The sequence below is a fragment of the Equus przewalskii genome, chromosome X (assembly GCF_037783145.1).
Source record: "Equus przewalskii isolate Varuska chromosome X, EquPr2, whole genome shotgun sequence".
NCBI classification, from domain to species: domain Eukaryota; kingdom Metazoa; phylum Chordata; class Mammalia; order Perissodactyla; family Equidae; genus Equus; species Equus przewalskii.
In genome coordinates, this window is record NC_091863.1 from 65377440 (window position 1) to 65395590 (window position 18151).

Here is an 18151-nt window from a genome sequence, read left to right on the forward strand (position 1 = left end):
CATTATAAATAAAAGTCATAGTGCCTTGAGACACTCTCTAACACCTTACCCAGCTTTTGTTTTTTTAAAGAGTCTGCTGTGTTCTAGGCACCTTTCTTTAAGATTTTTTTTAATTTTTCCTTTTTATCCCCAAAGCCCCCCAGTACATAGTTGCATATTTTTAGTTGTGGGCCGCTCTATTTGTGGCGTGTGGGATGCCAGCTCAGCATGGCTTGACGAGCAGTGCCATATCCACAGCCAGAATCTGAACTGGTAAAACCCTGGGCTGCCAAAGTGAAGTGCACACACTTCACCACTCGGCCACGGGCCAGCCCCCTTACCCAGCTTTAACTTTCCACGTGCAACTTATTACTATATGACACATTCTATATTTACTTGTTAATTATCTTTTTCTTTCCCCACTATACAGTAAGCTCCATGATGAAAGGGATCTTGTCTGTTTTGTTTACAGCTATATTCCAAGAAGCTGGAATGGTGCCTGATGTACAGTAGGCACTCAGTAAACATTTGTTGAATGAGTGATCTAGTGAGTAAAGGGAGAGCTGCAGTCATTTTTGTACTTCTGCCACTAGGCAAGGAAAAAATTAACACATAAGATTCATTACTATATGGTCAAGTAGGAAAAGGTAAGTTGGGAGCTCAGCAAGAGGTAGCTTTCCTATGATGGCTGGGTGATGGTAGTACAAATGTGACCAGGTGTCAGGGGCACCTAGATGGCTTGAATAATACATTACTCATTCCCATTCTGAAGAATGGTTGAGACAATGAGGATCTTTAACCATCTTCCATCTTGGCTAGGGGCTTGGATGGATCAAGGCTAAGGATATTGAATCAGACCATTATAAGCTTTAGAGAGTGTCTGAAGTCTCCCGAATTACTTGAGGTCACTGAAAGATTGGCAAGAGGGCCCCAGGTCTCTTGCTCCTCAGGCAGATTGAGATCCTTACTCAGTGTTCATTGCTGTACATTTGTTACCTGGGTCCAGGGCCGAGACTGGAGCTCTGCTTCAGCTTTGTTCATCTTGCCCTAGAGAAAGGAGAAAAAAAGGAATTTCTTACATTGCTACCCAATGCTCTAGAAAATTTTAATGCTAAACTGTACTTTACCAGTAGCAGACCAGTCTCTTTGTTAGACTTAGAGTACAGAGAGAGAACAGTAGGCACTGAGATCATGAAAGGAAGAGAAGATGAAGAAGGGTGAATATTACAGAAAAAGGGTGGAAGTAAAGACAAATTTTGACTGCTTCTCAGTTTGGAGCATGAGTATTTGAGGTTTTACGTTACTGCATTCTTAAGTATCTCTCTAAAATAGTATACTTTCAACCTCTATGACAAAAATAAAATGTCAAAAAAGAAACTTTTAATATAATAGATAAAGATCTTAAGAAAGGTTTACCGACACTGGAAGAGCTAGAATGGAAATAGAGCATGTTACTTGATTCATAAGGATGGAGTGAACACACTAGCACAATACTTGTGAAATTTCTTATAAGTGTGGAGAAACTATTAGATCATATGCAAATAAGACTAAGTGTACTTCTTTTTAAGCAACTATATATATGAATCTAATGAGTGACTAAAGTGTTAAAGTATGCAAATTATTCAGTTTTAAAGCCCATGTTCTATAAATGAAGCCATTTTTCATCTAAATTACATCATGTGTTACATACTGACACTACCTTACATACCACAAATTTATAAAAAGCAATACCATACCTTGACAAAACAAGAAAGGCAAGAATATTATAGGCACCTCAAATATGTGGTCAAAGAATTTCTAGAAACAAGAACAATTTATCTGAAGTAATAATATGCTCATTATGCCCTGCTCACCCTATCAAACAAGAAGGTAAATCACAGATCGAAGAAAGTGCTACATAGGGAAGAACAACTTGGCGGCGGGGTGGGGGGCAACAAACTATCAGGCATGCCATTGCTGAAATACTACAAATGCCCCAAAGGCCATGAAGTTGGCTACCATCTTAAATATAGTTAAGCTTATTAATGGAAATTTTCCAAGCTACAGGATGACTAATTTTGGTTACACCCTCCCCTCAGAGTGATTAATGCTTAAACCTCTCCACCACCACCACTATCATGCACTCACCCCTTGCACTATACTTCCCAGTAAGAGAAATAATAATAATGATTAAGACAAAATGGAGTCCTCAAAGACATATAAGTAAGCATACAGATAGTTTCTTGAGGTGGAGCTTTTATCAAATCAGGTAAAGGGAATATAAATAGTACTAGACTAGTACAATATCTCTTTTCCTTTCTGAGTGGTTGATGTGATAAGATAGAACAAGGAAACATTGAACCAGGGTAAAGTCAAGGGAAAAGCTGATATGGGAAGCTTAGAAAATTCTGCTGCAGAAAGAGGATTCAGCTAAAGGGAGGCACAGAACAGGTACCTTAGACTTGTCTTTAATCAAAATATTGGGCTGAAGTACCAAGAGTGCCCTTGAGGCTCATACATAGTGTGTCTCACCTTATTGAAGCATCTAGACTGTGTATATTCATTAATATAAACCTGGTAAACTTCTATTTCCAGCATTATGGCCAGAAACATGAAAACTCTCTCATTATAGTACACTTAGAAATGCTGGGAAAGTAACAACATCCTTTTGAATGAATAGGTGAGCTTGCAAAAAAGTAATGGAAGGACTTCCATTTCAGTAATGAGAGGTTAGGTTATTCTCACCCACCTTCCCTGAGAAAACAAAGTAAAATACTGTATAAAATATTTGTTTTAAAAATTTATTTAGAAGCACCAAAGAAATGATAAGATAGTTAGGAATTGCCAAGAAAAATTTGAAGGGAAAGTGAGAATCCAGAGAGATAAGACCACAGAAGCTACTTTGGTGTGAAGACTTGGCAATCTAGAAAAATTTGAACTTGGTAAACTGGATCCTCAAAGTATAGACACTCAGGGTAAGAGCAAACCATAAGTATACTATTTGTGTTACACAAATACACATTACGTTAATCATCCAGAAAAACCTCTAGCTGTGAATTTAGTCTAACAAGATAATAGATTTGTAGTATCCCTAGGCAACCAGAAGCAGATGCAAATTCTCCCTGGATGAAGTCACCTTTATTCCAGGTCTCAAATTATTCCCACAGTTAATTGTTCAAGGTACAATGAGCAACACACAATAATAATCAAGTATATAAAGAACCCAGGTACCAGGAGTGAAAACTAGTAGAAAAAATAGCGATCCACAAAGACCTCAGATAATAAAACTATCAGAAATACCTTTAAAACAGCTAAGGTTACTAGCTTTAAAGAATTAAGAGAAAATATTAATAACTTTGGAGGAAACAAGAAACTATAAAAAGTGGCTCAGCCGATTTGATGGAACTTATAAAAGTAAAAATAAAATAGCAGAAATTTAAAAACAACTAAAATGTATGGCTTTTAATAGAAAATTAGACATAACTGAATAGAGAATATATGAACTTCAATGTAAGTCAGAAGAAATTAGCCAGGATGCAAGTGTGGAGAGAGAAAAAGATTAAAAATATGGAAGATAGGTAAGAGATATGTAAAATAGAATGAGAAAGTCTAACATGTGGTTAGTTAGAGTCCCAGAATGAGAGAAGAGAAAGGATGGTGTAGAAGCAATATTTAAATGGATAATGGTTATGAATTTTCCAGCAATGACAAAAGATATCAAAGATTTCAGAAGCTTAATGAATCCTGAAAAATATAAATAGAAGATAGCCACACCTAGATACATCAAATGAAACAGCCAAACACCAAAGAGAAAAAGAAAACCTTAACAGAAGTCTAAGTAAAGAGACACTATCTTCAAAAGAGTGGCAAGTAAACTGATATCTGATGGCAGCAATGAAAGTCAAAAGTGGAATATATTCATTGTTCTGAAAAAAAATGCCAGCTTAGAATTCTATATCCAGTGAAAATATCTTTCAAGGAAACTAAAAAATGAAAATATTATCAGACAAAAATAAACTGAAAGAGTTATTACAAGACAACCTTCATAAAAAATTACTTTAAGGAAACTCTTAGATGTAAGAAATGAAGAGAAAAAAGAGTAGTAAATATGTGAGTAATTTTAAAAGACTATTTACTGTATAAAAGAGTAATAAGGTCTTATGAGATTCAATTTTTAAGAAGGTATAAAATTAAAATACATGACATAAATAGCATAAGCTGAAAGAGGATAAATGGAATTAAAGTATTCAAAAAGTTTTGAATTCTCTGGGAGGAGAATATAGAATTTTGTTGACTTCAGACTTTCACTTTTTAAGCACGAATGTTTTAATTTATGGAGTAAGCACTAAAACATGAGAAATAAGATCTATAATTTCCAAACAAATGTTAGGCAATAACTTGAAAGATTAAAACAGAACCAGTGATCAGAAAGTGGATAATAAAAAGAAAAAAAAAAAAGAACAGTCAGAACTGATACAAAGCAGAAAATAAAATATTAAATATAAATTCAAATATATCAATGATTATATTAAATGTAAATGGATTAATGCTCCATTTCAAAGGTAAAGATTGTAAAGTTATGGGGAAAAATCCAACTATATACTATAAAAGAGGACCATATAAACCTAAGGCTAAGAAATATTTGGAAACTTACACCATGAGAATTTTAATTTTTAAAAAGTTGTACAGCTATATATTTTTAAATTATTATTTATTATTAATATTTATTTATTTGAAAAAACTAGTATAGCTATGCCAGACAAGATAGACTTTAATGTAAAAAGCCTTATTATAGAAGAAGCAAGTTACTTCATGGTGATAAAGTTTCAATTCACCAGAATAATGTAAAAAACAAGCTTGTGGAGAGTGACATCAGCATCATGGCAGAGTAAGTTGTTCCCTTTGTCTCTCCCCTCTAAGTTAAAATCAAACAGACATCCATTGACTAACAGAGGATTCCCTACTCAGCACAACAGGATGCCTAAAAGAGTCATGCAGCTATACATCTGAAGGCAGGTGGACTAGACCCCCATGAAGCAGTGGAAGTAGGGGAGAAGCCCCCTCTCTCTCCCCTTGTGGCAGTGACCCAGGGCACAGATCCTCACACAGCGGCTCACGTGACTGAGTCTGGGTGAGGGCTGCCCAGCCCACACACGACTGCCCACAGAATGGCAGTGGTAGCCCACACAACCATGAGTGGAGGCAAGGGCAGCCTGGCCCATGCACAACTACCTGTGGAGCAGCAGCCCTGCCCACGTGAAAGCCTAATGGATGGAAGCAGCAATGGTGGGGTTAGCCCCACTCATGCAAAAGCCAGCAGAGGAAAAGCAGCAGCCCTGCTGGCACAAAGATCAGTGGAGCAGCTGCAACCTTGGCAGCCTGACATACATAACTGTAAGCAGACAGGACAGGAGCAGAAAAAACTGCCCCTGTGCCCCCCAAGCAATGCTACAAATAGAAGCATCAGGAACCACAGCAGAACTAGTGACCCAGCCCCCAGTAGCAGCATCCTTGAAACCAGCTCCACCAGCAGCAGGGGCTTCATAAAAGTGCCCAGGTCTCTGGAACCCTGCCAACAAAAGTGACAGCCATGAGGCCAGTACCCCTGGCAGAAGTACAAACAGCACCCCTGGAAACCTGGGAGCAGCAGCTCAGGTGGTATATGGGATAGCAGCAACCAAGCCCGTGGATAGCCAGAGCAGGAACATGAGACACAAGTGGGCCCAGGCAGAAGTGCTCACAGACTGGTGACCCTGGTGGCATCACTAGAGATTGCAGCAACGTCTAACAGCAAGGCACCAGAAGCCCCAGAGACACAAGCAGCACAAGGAAGGCACTGATGACACTTCTGGCAGAGGCAGTGGAGGGTGGACAGTGCAGGTTCTCAAATACAATCAGAAGCAGCTCAGAACAAAAGCAACAAAAGCCATACCCAAATAAAAAAATGTGATTGCTACCACAATTTTGCTGGCAGAGGATCAATTCATCAGACATCATGAAGAACTACAGTAACCTGGCAGAACAGAAGGAAAATTAGAACTCTCCAGAAACCAAACCTGAAGTCACAGAATATTACAATCTAACTGACAGAAAATTCAAAATAGCTGTCATGAAGAAACTCAATGAGTTACAAGAAAACTCAGAAAGAAAGATCAATGAGCTCAGGAATAAAATTAGTGAACAGAATGAATACTTCACCAAAGAGATTGAAGCTCTAAAAAGAACCAAACAGAAATTCTGGAGATGAAGAACACAAGTAATGAGATAAAAAATAATGTAGAAAGCATTAAAAATAGAGCAGACTATATGGAGGAGAGAATTAAGGAGCTCTGAGATAGAAACATAGAAATAATTCAGGTGGAGGAGGAGAGAGAGTTAAGACAAAAAAATGAAGAAATTCCAACTCAATTAGGAAAAGTAACATAATGATTATAGGTATCCCAGAGGGAGAACCGAGGGAGAAATGAGCAGAGAGCTTATTCAAAGAAATAATAGCTGATAATTTCCCAAACCTAGGGAAGAAACTAAACATGCAAGTACATGAAGTTAATAGAACTCCTAATTACGTCAACTCCAAAAGAGCTTTTCTAAGGCATATATTAAAACAATCAAAAGTCAACAACAAAGAAGAAACATTAAGAGCAGCAAAAGAGAATAAAATAACCCACAAAGGAACTCTCATCATGTTTTCAGCAGATTTCTCAGCAGAAACTTTACAGGCTAGGAGAGAGTAGAATGATATATTCCAAATTGTGAAATACAAAAAATATGAGCCAAGAATACCCTATCCAGTAAAATTATTCTTTAGATACGACAGAGAAATAAAAGCTTTCACAAACAAAAACTGAGTTAGTTCATTGACCCTAGACCTGCCTTACAAGTAATGTTGAAGGGAGCCTTCCTACCTGAAACAAAAAGGCAAGGGTTTATAAAGCTCTGATCAAGAATATAAATAGATAAAATCATAAAATTGCAGCTCTCTATCAGAATAAATTATAAAACACTTAATTATAATAAAGGGGAAGAAAGCATCAAAAATAACTATGAACTCTTCAATTTGGTCACAAACCTAAAGACGAAAAAGAGTTATTTGTGACAACAAAAACATAGAAGAGGAAAAGGAGAGGAATGGAACCTGCATAGGTGATGGAGATAAGAGGATATCCAAAAAAGGACTATCTCATCTATGAGATCTTTTATACAAACCTCATGGTAACCACAAAACAAAAAATTAAAGCAGAGTCACAAATCATAAATAAAGAGACAACTGACAAAACCATCACAGAAAACCACCAAACAGAAATGGCAGTCAGAAATACAAGAAAAAGAAACAATGGAAATATAGAAAAACTAGAAAACAAAAGATCAAATGGCAGTATTAAGCCCTCATACATCAACAATCACTGTAAATGTAAATGGATTGAACTCATCAATCAAAAGACACAGAGTGGCTGGATGGATTAAAAAACAAGACCCAACAATATGCTGCCTTCAGGAAATACATCTTAGCTCTAAACACAAACATAGGCTCAGAGTGAAGGGATGAAGGATGATACTCCAAGCAAATGGCTAGCAAAAGAAAGCAAGTGTAGCCATACTTACATCAGACAAAGCAGACTTCAAGATAAAAAAGATAGGGGCTGGCCTGGTGGTGTAGCAGTTAAGTTCACAGGCTCCACTTCAGCAGCCCTGAGTTTGCAGGTTCAGATCCCGGGTGTGGATCTTGCACCACTCATCAAGCCATGCTGTGGTGGTGTCTCTCATAGAGGAACTAGAATGTCCTACAATGAGGATATACAACTATGTACTGGTGCTTTGGGCAGCAAAAAAAAGAGGAAAATTGGCAACAGATGTTACCTCAGGGCCAATATTCCTCACCAAGAAAACAATAAAAGCATAAAAAAATGAATATACATCATGACAAAGTGGTATTTATTCTTGGAATGCAAAGATAGTTAATCATATGAAAATCAATCAATGTAATATGCCACATTAGTAAATTGAAAGAATAAAAAACACCTGGTCATTTCAATTGAGATATACTTATTTGGCAGAGTAATTATTTGGCAAAATTAAACACCATTTCTTGATAAAAAATACTCAATAAAGTAAGAATAGTAGTAAATTGGCTCAAGATGATACAGGTCATATACTAAAAACCCACAGATAATATCATATTCAATAGTGGAAGACTGCAAGCTTTCCCACAAGGTTAGGAACACGACAAGGATGCCAGCTTATGCCAGTTCCTTTCAAAATAATATTGGAAGTTCTAGCCAGAACATTAAGACAAGAAAAAGACATAAAGTCATTCAGATTTGAAAGGAGTAAAATTATTTCTGTTCATAGATGACACAATATGATATGTAGAAAATCCTAAGAGATTCCACAAACAACTGTTAGAGCAATAAATAAATTCAGTAAAGTTGCAGGAAACAAAATCAACACATAAAAATGTGTCATATTTGTATACACTAACATTGAACAATCCATAAAGTAAATTAAAAAAATAATTCAATTTACAATAGCATCAAAAAGAATAAATACTTCAGGATAAATTTAACTAAGGAGGTAAAAGACTTGAACACTGAAAATCACAAGACATTATTGAAATATATTTAAAGAATATATAAGTGGAAAGAATCCCATTTTCATCAATTGGAAGACTTAATATGGTTAAGATAACTATACTACTCAAAGCCATCTACAGATTCAATGCAATCCCGACCAAAATTCCAACGGCATTTTTTGCAGAAATAGAAAAACCTATATGAACACACATGTGGAATCTCAACAGACCCAGAATAGCCAAACAATCTTGAAAAAGAATAGCAAAGAATAACAAAGGCCACCAGGCCTCACACTTTCCAATTTCAAAAGGTACTACAAAGCTACAGTAATCAAAACTGTGTGGTACTCACATAAAGACAGACATGTAGACTAATGGAATAGAATGGAGACCCCAGATAGAATCCCTTGCATATATGGTTAAATGATTTTTGACGAGTATGCCAAGACCATTTAATGGCAAAAGGACAGTCTTTTCAACAAATGGTGCTCAGAATACTGGGTCTAACCATGCAAATGAATGAAGCTGGACTCTTACCTTACACCCTGCACAAAAATTAAGTCAAAGTGGATCAAAGATTTAAACATAAGAGATAAAATTATAAAACTTTTACAAGAAAACAGAGAGGAAAATCTTGATAACATTTGGAGAGGATTTGGAGAGGATTTCTTTGTGCATCTAAGGACACTATCAAGAGAGTAAAAAGACAATCCACAGAATAGGTGAAAATACTTGGAAATCATATATCTTAAAAGGGATTAATTTCCAGAACATATAAAGAAATTTTACAGCTAAACAACAACAACAACAAAAAAACACACAACCTAATTTAAAAATGGGCAAAGCAAGCAATCAGAATCCCAATCACATTCTTCACAGAAATAGAACAAAGAATCCAAAATTGGTTTTTTTGAGGAAGATTAGCCCTGAGCTAACATCTGCTGCCAATCCTCCTCTTTGTTGCTGAGGAAGACTGGCCCTGAGCTAACATCTGTGCCCATCTTCCTCTACTTATATGTGGGGCGCCTGCCATAGCGTGGCTTGCCAAGCAGTGCCATGTCCACACCCGGGATCCGAACTGGTGAACCCGGGCCACCGAAGCAGAACGTGCAAACTTAACCCCTGCACCAACGGGCCGGCCCAAGAATCCTAAAATTTATATGGATCAACAAAAGGCCTCAAATAGCCAAAGCAATCCAGAGAAAAAAGAACAAAGCTGGAGACATCACACTCCCTGATTTCGAAGTATACTACAGACTTGTAGTAATGAAAACAGTATGATATTCACAGAAAAACAGACAAACAGATCAATGGAACAGAATTGAAAGCCAAGAAGTAAAACCACACATCTATGGACACCTAATCTTTGACAAAGGAGCCAAGAACATAAGATTGCGAAAGTAAAGTCTCTTCAAAAAATGGTGCTGTGGAAACTGGACAGGCACATGCAAAAGAGTGCAAGTAGACCATTATACCATACTTAAAAATCAACTCAAAATGGATTAAAGGCTAGAGTGTAAGACCTGAAACCATAAAACTCCTAGAAGAAAATATAGGCAGTAAGACAAGAAATAACAAGCATTGGAGAGGATGTGGAGCAAAGGGAATGCTCATACACTGCTGTGGGAATGCAAACTGGTGCAGCCACTATGGAAAACAGTATGAAGATTTCTCAAAAAATGAGAAATAGAAATGCCATATGATACAGCCTATACCATACAATCAAGCCATGCTGTGGCAGCATCCCACATAAAAAAAAATAGAGGAAGATTGGCACAGATATTATTAGCTCTGTGACAATCTTCCTCAAGCAAAAAGAGGGAGACTGGCAAAAGATGTTAGCTTAAGGCCAATCTTCCTCACACACACACACACACACACACACACAAAGGATTATGCTAAACCTGATGGTAGGTATCTGTCATGAACCCCATTTGAAAAAAAATCAAGAAATACCTCACTCCTTTTAGAGCTTTAAATCCCCAGGATATATAAGCACTAGTGTTCTCAGATCCTCCAGATCGTAAAGGTCTATCACTTGCTATATCAAAATTCAAATACTTTAGCCAAAGAATTATTTTCTTGTTTTAAAACCTGCTAGCAAAGCAATTATCATCCCTGCATTACTTTAAGCTCTCCAGGGTCTTGAACCTTAATTTCTGGCTAAGTTCTCCTGGCCCTTGTCCTTTCAAATTCATCTGTAAACTACTCAGATCCTGACCTTTTGCAATAAGAGATGAGGCCTCAGGGCTTGATCTGTCCTTCAACACTACCATCCAGACAAATTAAGATCTGAAATTTTCCCTTGTGTATAATTAACAACTTAACAAATAAAAAATGTTGTAGGTACCTAATTCTTTTCTTTAAATTGTGGTAAGAAGACTAAACATGAGATTGCTTTTAACAAATTTGGAAGTGTGCAATACAGTATTATTAACTATAAGCACAGTGTTTGTACAACAGATACCAGAATTTACTTACCTTGAAGAACTGAATTTTTATACCCGTTGAACTGCAACTCCTTATTTCTCCCTCCCCTCAGCTCCTGGAAACCAACATTCTACTGTCTGTTTTTATGAGTTTGACCATTTTAGATTTCTCATGTAATGGAATCATACAGTATTTGTCCTCCGGATTGGTTTATTGCCTTTAGCGTAATGTCCCCCATGTTCATCCATGTTGCCACATATGGCACATATGTCACATATTCCTTCTTTTTAATAATATTCCATTGTGCATATATATATACACCACATTTTCTTTATGCATTCATCCTCTAATGGACATTTAGGTTGTTTCTGTATCTTGGCTCTACAGAATAATGCAGCAATTAACATGGGAGTACAGATATCTCTTTGAGATCCTGATTTCAATACTTTTGTATATATACCCAAAAGTGGGACTGCTGGCTCATATGTCTGGAAAACTGGACACCCACATGCAAAAGAATGAAGTTGGACCTTTATCTTACATCATACACAAAAATCAACTCAAAATGGATTAAAGATTTAAACTAAGACCTGAAATTGTAAAATTTCTAGAAGAAAACATAGGGGAAAATCTTCATGACATCGATCTAAGCAATGATTTCTTGGATATGACTATAAAAACACAATAAACAAAACAAAAAATTGACAAATGGGACTAAATCAAACTAAAAAGCTTCTGCACAGCTAAGGAAATAATCAGCAGTGTGAAAAGACAACCTATGGAATGGGAGAAAACATTTTATACCGTATATCTGATGAAGTTAACATCCAAAATATATAAGGAACTCTTATAACTCAATATCAAGAAATCCCCCAAAAAACAAATAACCCAATTAAAAAATGGGCAAATCAGGCCCAGCCTGGTGGCATAGTGGTTAAGTTCACACACTCTGCTTCAGCAGCCTGGGGTTTGCAGGTTTGGATCCCAGGTGCAGACATGTGCACTGCTCATCAAGCCATGCTGTGGTGGTATCCCACATACAAAATACAGGAAGACTGACACAGATGTTAGCTCGGGGACAAGCTTCCTCAAGCAAAAAGAGGAAGATTGGCGTCAGATGTTATCTCGGGCCAATCTTCCTCACCAAAAAGAAAGGTCAAAGGATTTGAATAGACATTTTTCTAAAGAAGACATGCAAATGTCCAACCATTAAATGAAGAGATGCTTAATATCATCAATTGTCATGGAATTGCAAATCAAAACCATGATGAGATATCCCCTCACACTTGTTAGGATAGCTATTATCAAAAAATCAAAAGATAACAAGTGTTGGCAAAAATGTGAAGAAATTGGCATCCTTGTACACTGTTAATGAGAATGTAAAAAGTGTAGCCACTATGGAAAACAGTATGGAGGTTCCTCAAAAAATTAAAAACAGGGGGCTAGCCCTGTGGCCTAGGGGTTAAGTTTGGCATGTTCTGCTTCAGCAACCCAGGTTCATGGATTTGGATCCCAGGTGCAGACCTACACCACTCATCAGCCATGCTTTGGCAGTGACCCACATATAAAGTAGAGGAAGATTGGCACAGACATTAGCTCAGAGCTCATCTTCCTCAAGCAAAAAAAGGACAATGTTGTTCCATTGGCAACAGATGTTAGTTGCTCAGGGCTAATATTCCTCAGAAAAAAAAAAAAAAAGAAAATCAGACATAGAATTATTGTATCATACAAAAGGAACCTAATTCTTTAAATACCGTTAATATACTGATTTGTAGGCAGAGAATGAATCTGAAAGCTTTTAAAAAGTTTGTTCAAGCTCAATAGCCTGGATACCTAATAAAAAGTCAGGAGTGTCAAATTTACAAATACTACTCCCCCTTAAAAGCTCTATTCTGAGGTAGAAGATCATGCCTAGGGTTAAATGCCTTACCACTAGGAGGTGTGGCCTTCAATCCCAACCACTAGGACCAGAAGCAGAAATAGAACAGTTTCAGCCCATAGTTCAGGGGCTAAACTCCAGTTAAAATCAATTATATAGAGATAACAAACCCATAGAGTTGGGTGAAGAAAGCAAAACAGTATAACATTGCTTGAAAGGTTTAGGAGAAACAGAAGTTTGTTTCCTAAATTCTGTTCTAGATTGAACTAAAGGTGTTTTTTTTTTCCCTATCCTGGGCTGAAAGCTACAAGAACACAGACACCATATGCACTGTATTCACCGTTCATTTCCCCAGTACCTCATACATTGCTTAGCGTATAGTAGCCACTTCATAAATATTTATTGAATAAATGAATATTTCTCTGATGCTGACTACTTCATTACTTTATTTTTCATTATTTAGAGTTATTATTAAAAAGTCTTGGCTCTCAAAGATTCAGTGTCTTCAGCTGAATAATGATGTTCCAATGCGGCTCAGACCACAGCATTTCATCATGTGATTTGAAGCCAAATTTCTAGACATTTAAAAAATTGACAACTTGTATGCCCTTGGGGTATGGAGGGTTTTCAGGGTCCCAGAACTTGCTAAGTTATTAGGGTTATTTCCTGTTTTAGCGGTTCCTTCAGTGAGATTTAAAATGAATGTTATCTCAATACTGCAACGTATGTACATCTTATGAAGACGTTTTTGATTTGGATCCCAGCTTTCTGTAAACTAACTGTATTCCTTTAAGCCATATAAACACTGCACGTCTCACTGACAAAATGATGGAGTTGGGCTAGAATATTTTTATGTATCCTTTCAGCACAAACAATGTCTAAATCATTGAGGAAGTGAAATGTTGCAAGTACAAAAAAAGAACTTTAAATATTTTTGCTGAATATCAGTGATGATAATATTAATAATAGTAATAACTAACATTTACACAGCATTAACTATGTGCTAAATATTTCATATGAATTATCTTGGGGGTTCTTGTAATTTTTTAATTTAAATATTTATATTTTGATTTAAAATTACAGGGCTTTAAAAATAATATATGATTACTTTTCTGATTAACATGTTTATTTAAAAAAGCTTACAAGATAAAAAATACCACAAAGCAAAGAACTGGTAAATTTTGGGTGTATATTTTTCAAGTATGGATGTGTATATGTGTGTATGTGAATTTGTATTTGTATATAACAAATTTGAATTGTATTGAAATCCTATTTTATAATTTTTCACTTAACATAAAGTGGACTTTTCCCTACAATATGACTTTTAATGACTGAATATTATTAAATTGTCTAGCCTGCCATGATTTAATCAACCCCAATTGCTGGACAAGTTGGTTGTCTTCAATTTTGTGATATTATAATTATGCAATGAATACCTCTATGCATAAATTATTTGAATTGCTGGGTCAAAGGTTATGTACATTTTTAATATTGCCAAATTGCTCTTGAGAAAGATTTTATCAGTTTACAATATCACAAGCAGGCCTTCTATTTTACCTTTTCTGACTCTGAATATTATTATAAATTGCCAAGCCCATAAGGGAAAAATGACATTCAATTTTACCTTGCGTTTCTTAGATTGCTGTAATTTTTTAAAACAGTTTTTCTTTTGTGAATTGCTTATTTATGATCTTAGCTCATTTTTTGAAAATCAAGAGTTGGTCTTTATTTAATTGGCTTGTAAGCACCCTTCTGTATGGGCATTAATCCTTTACCTATAATATACATTGCAAATATTTTTTCCAGTCTATTATTTGCTTTTGTTTTTGTTGTTTTCAAATCCATTAATTGTTTCCCACTTTTTTGAATACCTAGAAATATCTTCATTGATATAGATCAGGTAATATATCATTCTTTTATATTTTATTTGATATTTTATAGTTTCAAAGTTTATATTTAGCTCTTAAATTTATTTAAAATTTGTTTTGGTGTATGATATGAGCTAGGAATTAAAATCACTTTTTCAAATAATTGTCATAAAATCATTTCTTGAATAATTTGTCCATCTTTTCTCAATACATAGGAAAGAAAGCACTCTTTATAAAACTACTGGACTGTTTAGAATTTTCTTTTGGTTTTGTAGTTTTCTTTTGGTTTTCCAATAACTCTGTGAAGTGGGTGTTACATTCCTATTTTACATAGGGCAAAACTGAGTTTCAGAGATATTAATTGGCTTGCTTAAGGCCATATAGCTAATAAGTGACATAGTTCAGGTTGGAAACCAAGTGGTTTGACTCAGATCCACATTATTTTTGCCTCATCGCTACCAGAAAGGATGAGACGTCTCAGACAAGTATTTGGAGGAGACCAAGTTTCAGGCCACTTATAGGTTGATGGTTATAGGTATGGTTTCCACATTTTAATTTGATAATTTAAATCATTAAAATTGCGGTTTTTTATTTTTAGTGGACTCAGTAAAGACTAACAAAACATACATCTCACGATCAATTTTAACATAGAGCTCTCAATTTTAAAGATATATTTTTGACCTCTGAAGTTTTTTTTTCCAATTTCACCTTTGTAGAAAAGTGATAAATACTTTTACCATATAGGTAATAAAATGACATGCCATCTACTGGCAAGCTTTCCAGTATCTCATGTACACATTTAAGTAGCCTCTGTTTTTGAGAAGATGATGCTAGAAAAATAGTATTGTTTGATTGTATGTTATGTAGTCCAATGCCACTTGAAATTGCTGTTAGTCATTTTGTAGTTTAGGATTTAGATATATGATGCAAAGTTTATAAGGAAATTGGGTTTTAAAACAAGATATTTTCATTCTGGGGAATAACACATTTTTTGCCTAAGATGGCTAGAGCTGGGGTGTGAGAATCACATAGCCCCTACTTTGCTGTAATGATTTTTCTGGGCTGGCTCACAGTAAGATTGATATCATCACAGAACTTATTGCAGTGGTCATTGCAGAGCAAATGTCTGCAGAAGAAAACTGAATTTCCAGGCCTCCCCTGTCCTCATAGCAGCATGATGCTTTTTCTTATGTTCTCACTTGCACATGAAGACAACATATCCAGACTTAACCTCCTATATAAAAGACACTGAGGTTTTTCTCAGTTACTGAGACCTTTCTTTACTAATTTCCCCCCTACCCCCTCAAAAGACAAAGAAGCATTTCATTACACTCACAACCATCAGCGTAATTCTGCCAACAATTTTATTTAACTTAAGCTCTCTCTAGGGGTTTGTATTTCAGCCCTGGACACTTTTGCAAATTCAGCTCAGAAGACTGACTCAGAAGATAGAGGGAAAAGTTACTTTTAAGTAAAAGAGAAATTTACATGCAATAACAGCTTGGAGTTAAGCAGTCAATTTTGTGGTTCAGGTGAGATCAATTAAAAGGCAGTTCAATGAACTGTCCTAGAAAGATCTCCCATGAAAGATTTACATATCCACTTTTTATTACACACGATATGCTTTTAACCTTTAATCTAATATCTAATTCAGTATTATGAAACATTGACTTACTTTAAAGCCTTCAGATTTCTTTTTCTCAAGTAAGAAATTGTCAGTCATCCTTGGTCCAAATATTACTCATGGATAACTGTTAAAGATCATGGCTATTGTTTCTTATGATTCATGCACCAAAAGGACTTTAATTATTATACAAATATATATTCTTACTATTTCTTCTTCCTCAAAGATGAACAGCATGGATCAATTCTAGAATTAGATAATTGTCTATAGCATTACAAATATTTTTCTTTGTAAATGATTGATATTTAGATGAAAAGTATAAAACCTGCAGTTACCTTAGAAATAGCATACTTAACTTTGGCAGCATAGAGACAATCATGTTATCAAATAAAACTATCTCTACCCTCCTTCAGAATCCTAAAAATATCCTAAAGAAAATGTCCATTGAGAGAAGTATCATGCTTTTTCAAAAAACTTCTTACTACCATTATTGTTGATAATAATTAATCGTAAGTGTTTCTTCTCTCACCCTGTGACTTCCTATTTTGATCTACAGAGCTATATTTCTAATGCCTTCTGAGTGTCTATTGATATCTTAAACTTAACACATCAAAAATGGAATTCACCTTCTTCACGTTTATATCTCTTGCTGTATCCGCAAAATCTATTAATGACATTGCCATCTTCACAGGAATCTAGGGCCACCATATACTCTTTACTTCACTTCCTCACATCGAAATAGTTGTAAAGTCCTTTTGATTTTGCCTTTGCAATCTTTCTTACATCTGTCCCTTTCCTTAAATGTGTGCTAACATTATCATAGTCTAGGCTCTCACAGTTTCTAACCTGGGCTATTACAATGGCCGCAATTGTTTTTCACACCATTAATTCTTTTCTATTTCAATACAGTGTTCACATTGCCTGCAGAAAAAAAAACTATCTAAAAATGTGGCTTCATTTTTACTATGCTGATACTCAAGGATTTTTATTGCCTACACCATAAAGCCCAAACTCCCACAGCAGTAGTGAAGGTCCTCCATAATCCGTTCCTAACCTGCCTTCTAGTTTCCACCGTCTATATTCTCTTCTGTGAACTCCCACATATCTTACACTCGAACTATATCACACCCTGCACCAAACTTAAATAATAGCACATTTTTTGTGAAATTTTACCCAAACCCTTCACCACAGAAGCTCTGCCTTATGTTTTGTTTCTTTCTTATTTATGCTCTCATAGCACTTTGTACCACTGATAACATGCTCTGTAGTTTAAGTTCCTTTTTGTCATCAATACGGCAAACTCAATCACAGTCTGCTTTCTGTCATAATCCTACTTGAAGCTTTTGATATTCGAGATAGTTGAAGGGACACATTAAAGATTCAGTCCTTTAGGATTTATAAGCTGTATCCTTATACTAAGAGCCCCAGAAAGCTACTTATCCAGACCAAAGTAGATAAATTCCTCAAAATCGTCTTTACAGAAATACATTTGAATATTTTATTCTGGGTCTTATATAAGAAAGTATTATGAGGAATGTTTTTGCATTCTTAACTATAGCACTTGTCACCATCTGCTTGGTATTGTGATAGTTTGTGTGTACACATTTCTTTTTCACCAGCTTGTAAAATGGTGGACAAGGACTATATCTTATGCATCTTATCACGTACCACATAGCTCTTCATATAGAAAGGTGTTTTATAACTGTGTCTTCTTGAATTACAAAAGAGAATATGTTTTTAGTTTATAAAATAATGTATTTAATAATGATTAACCTTAAATTATATAAGATATTATTTCTCACATATGCACATACTCACATCCA

The 18151-nt window shown here is 35.6% G+C and overlaps 1 protein-coding gene across 1 annotated transcript in view; it reads right to left on the reverse strand.

Moving 5' to 3' along the window:
• Nucleotides 1-18151, reverse strand: part of HDX (highly divergent homeobox) — a 193334-nt gene that overhangs the window by 157143 nt on the left and 18040 nt on the right. Inside the window, exon 2 of the mRNA XM_070603404.1 lies at nucleotides 976-1026. Coding sequence (XP_070459505.1) covers nucleotides 976-1026 — 51 coding nt within the window. The remainder of the gene's footprint in view (nucleotides 1-975; nucleotides 1027-18151) is intronic.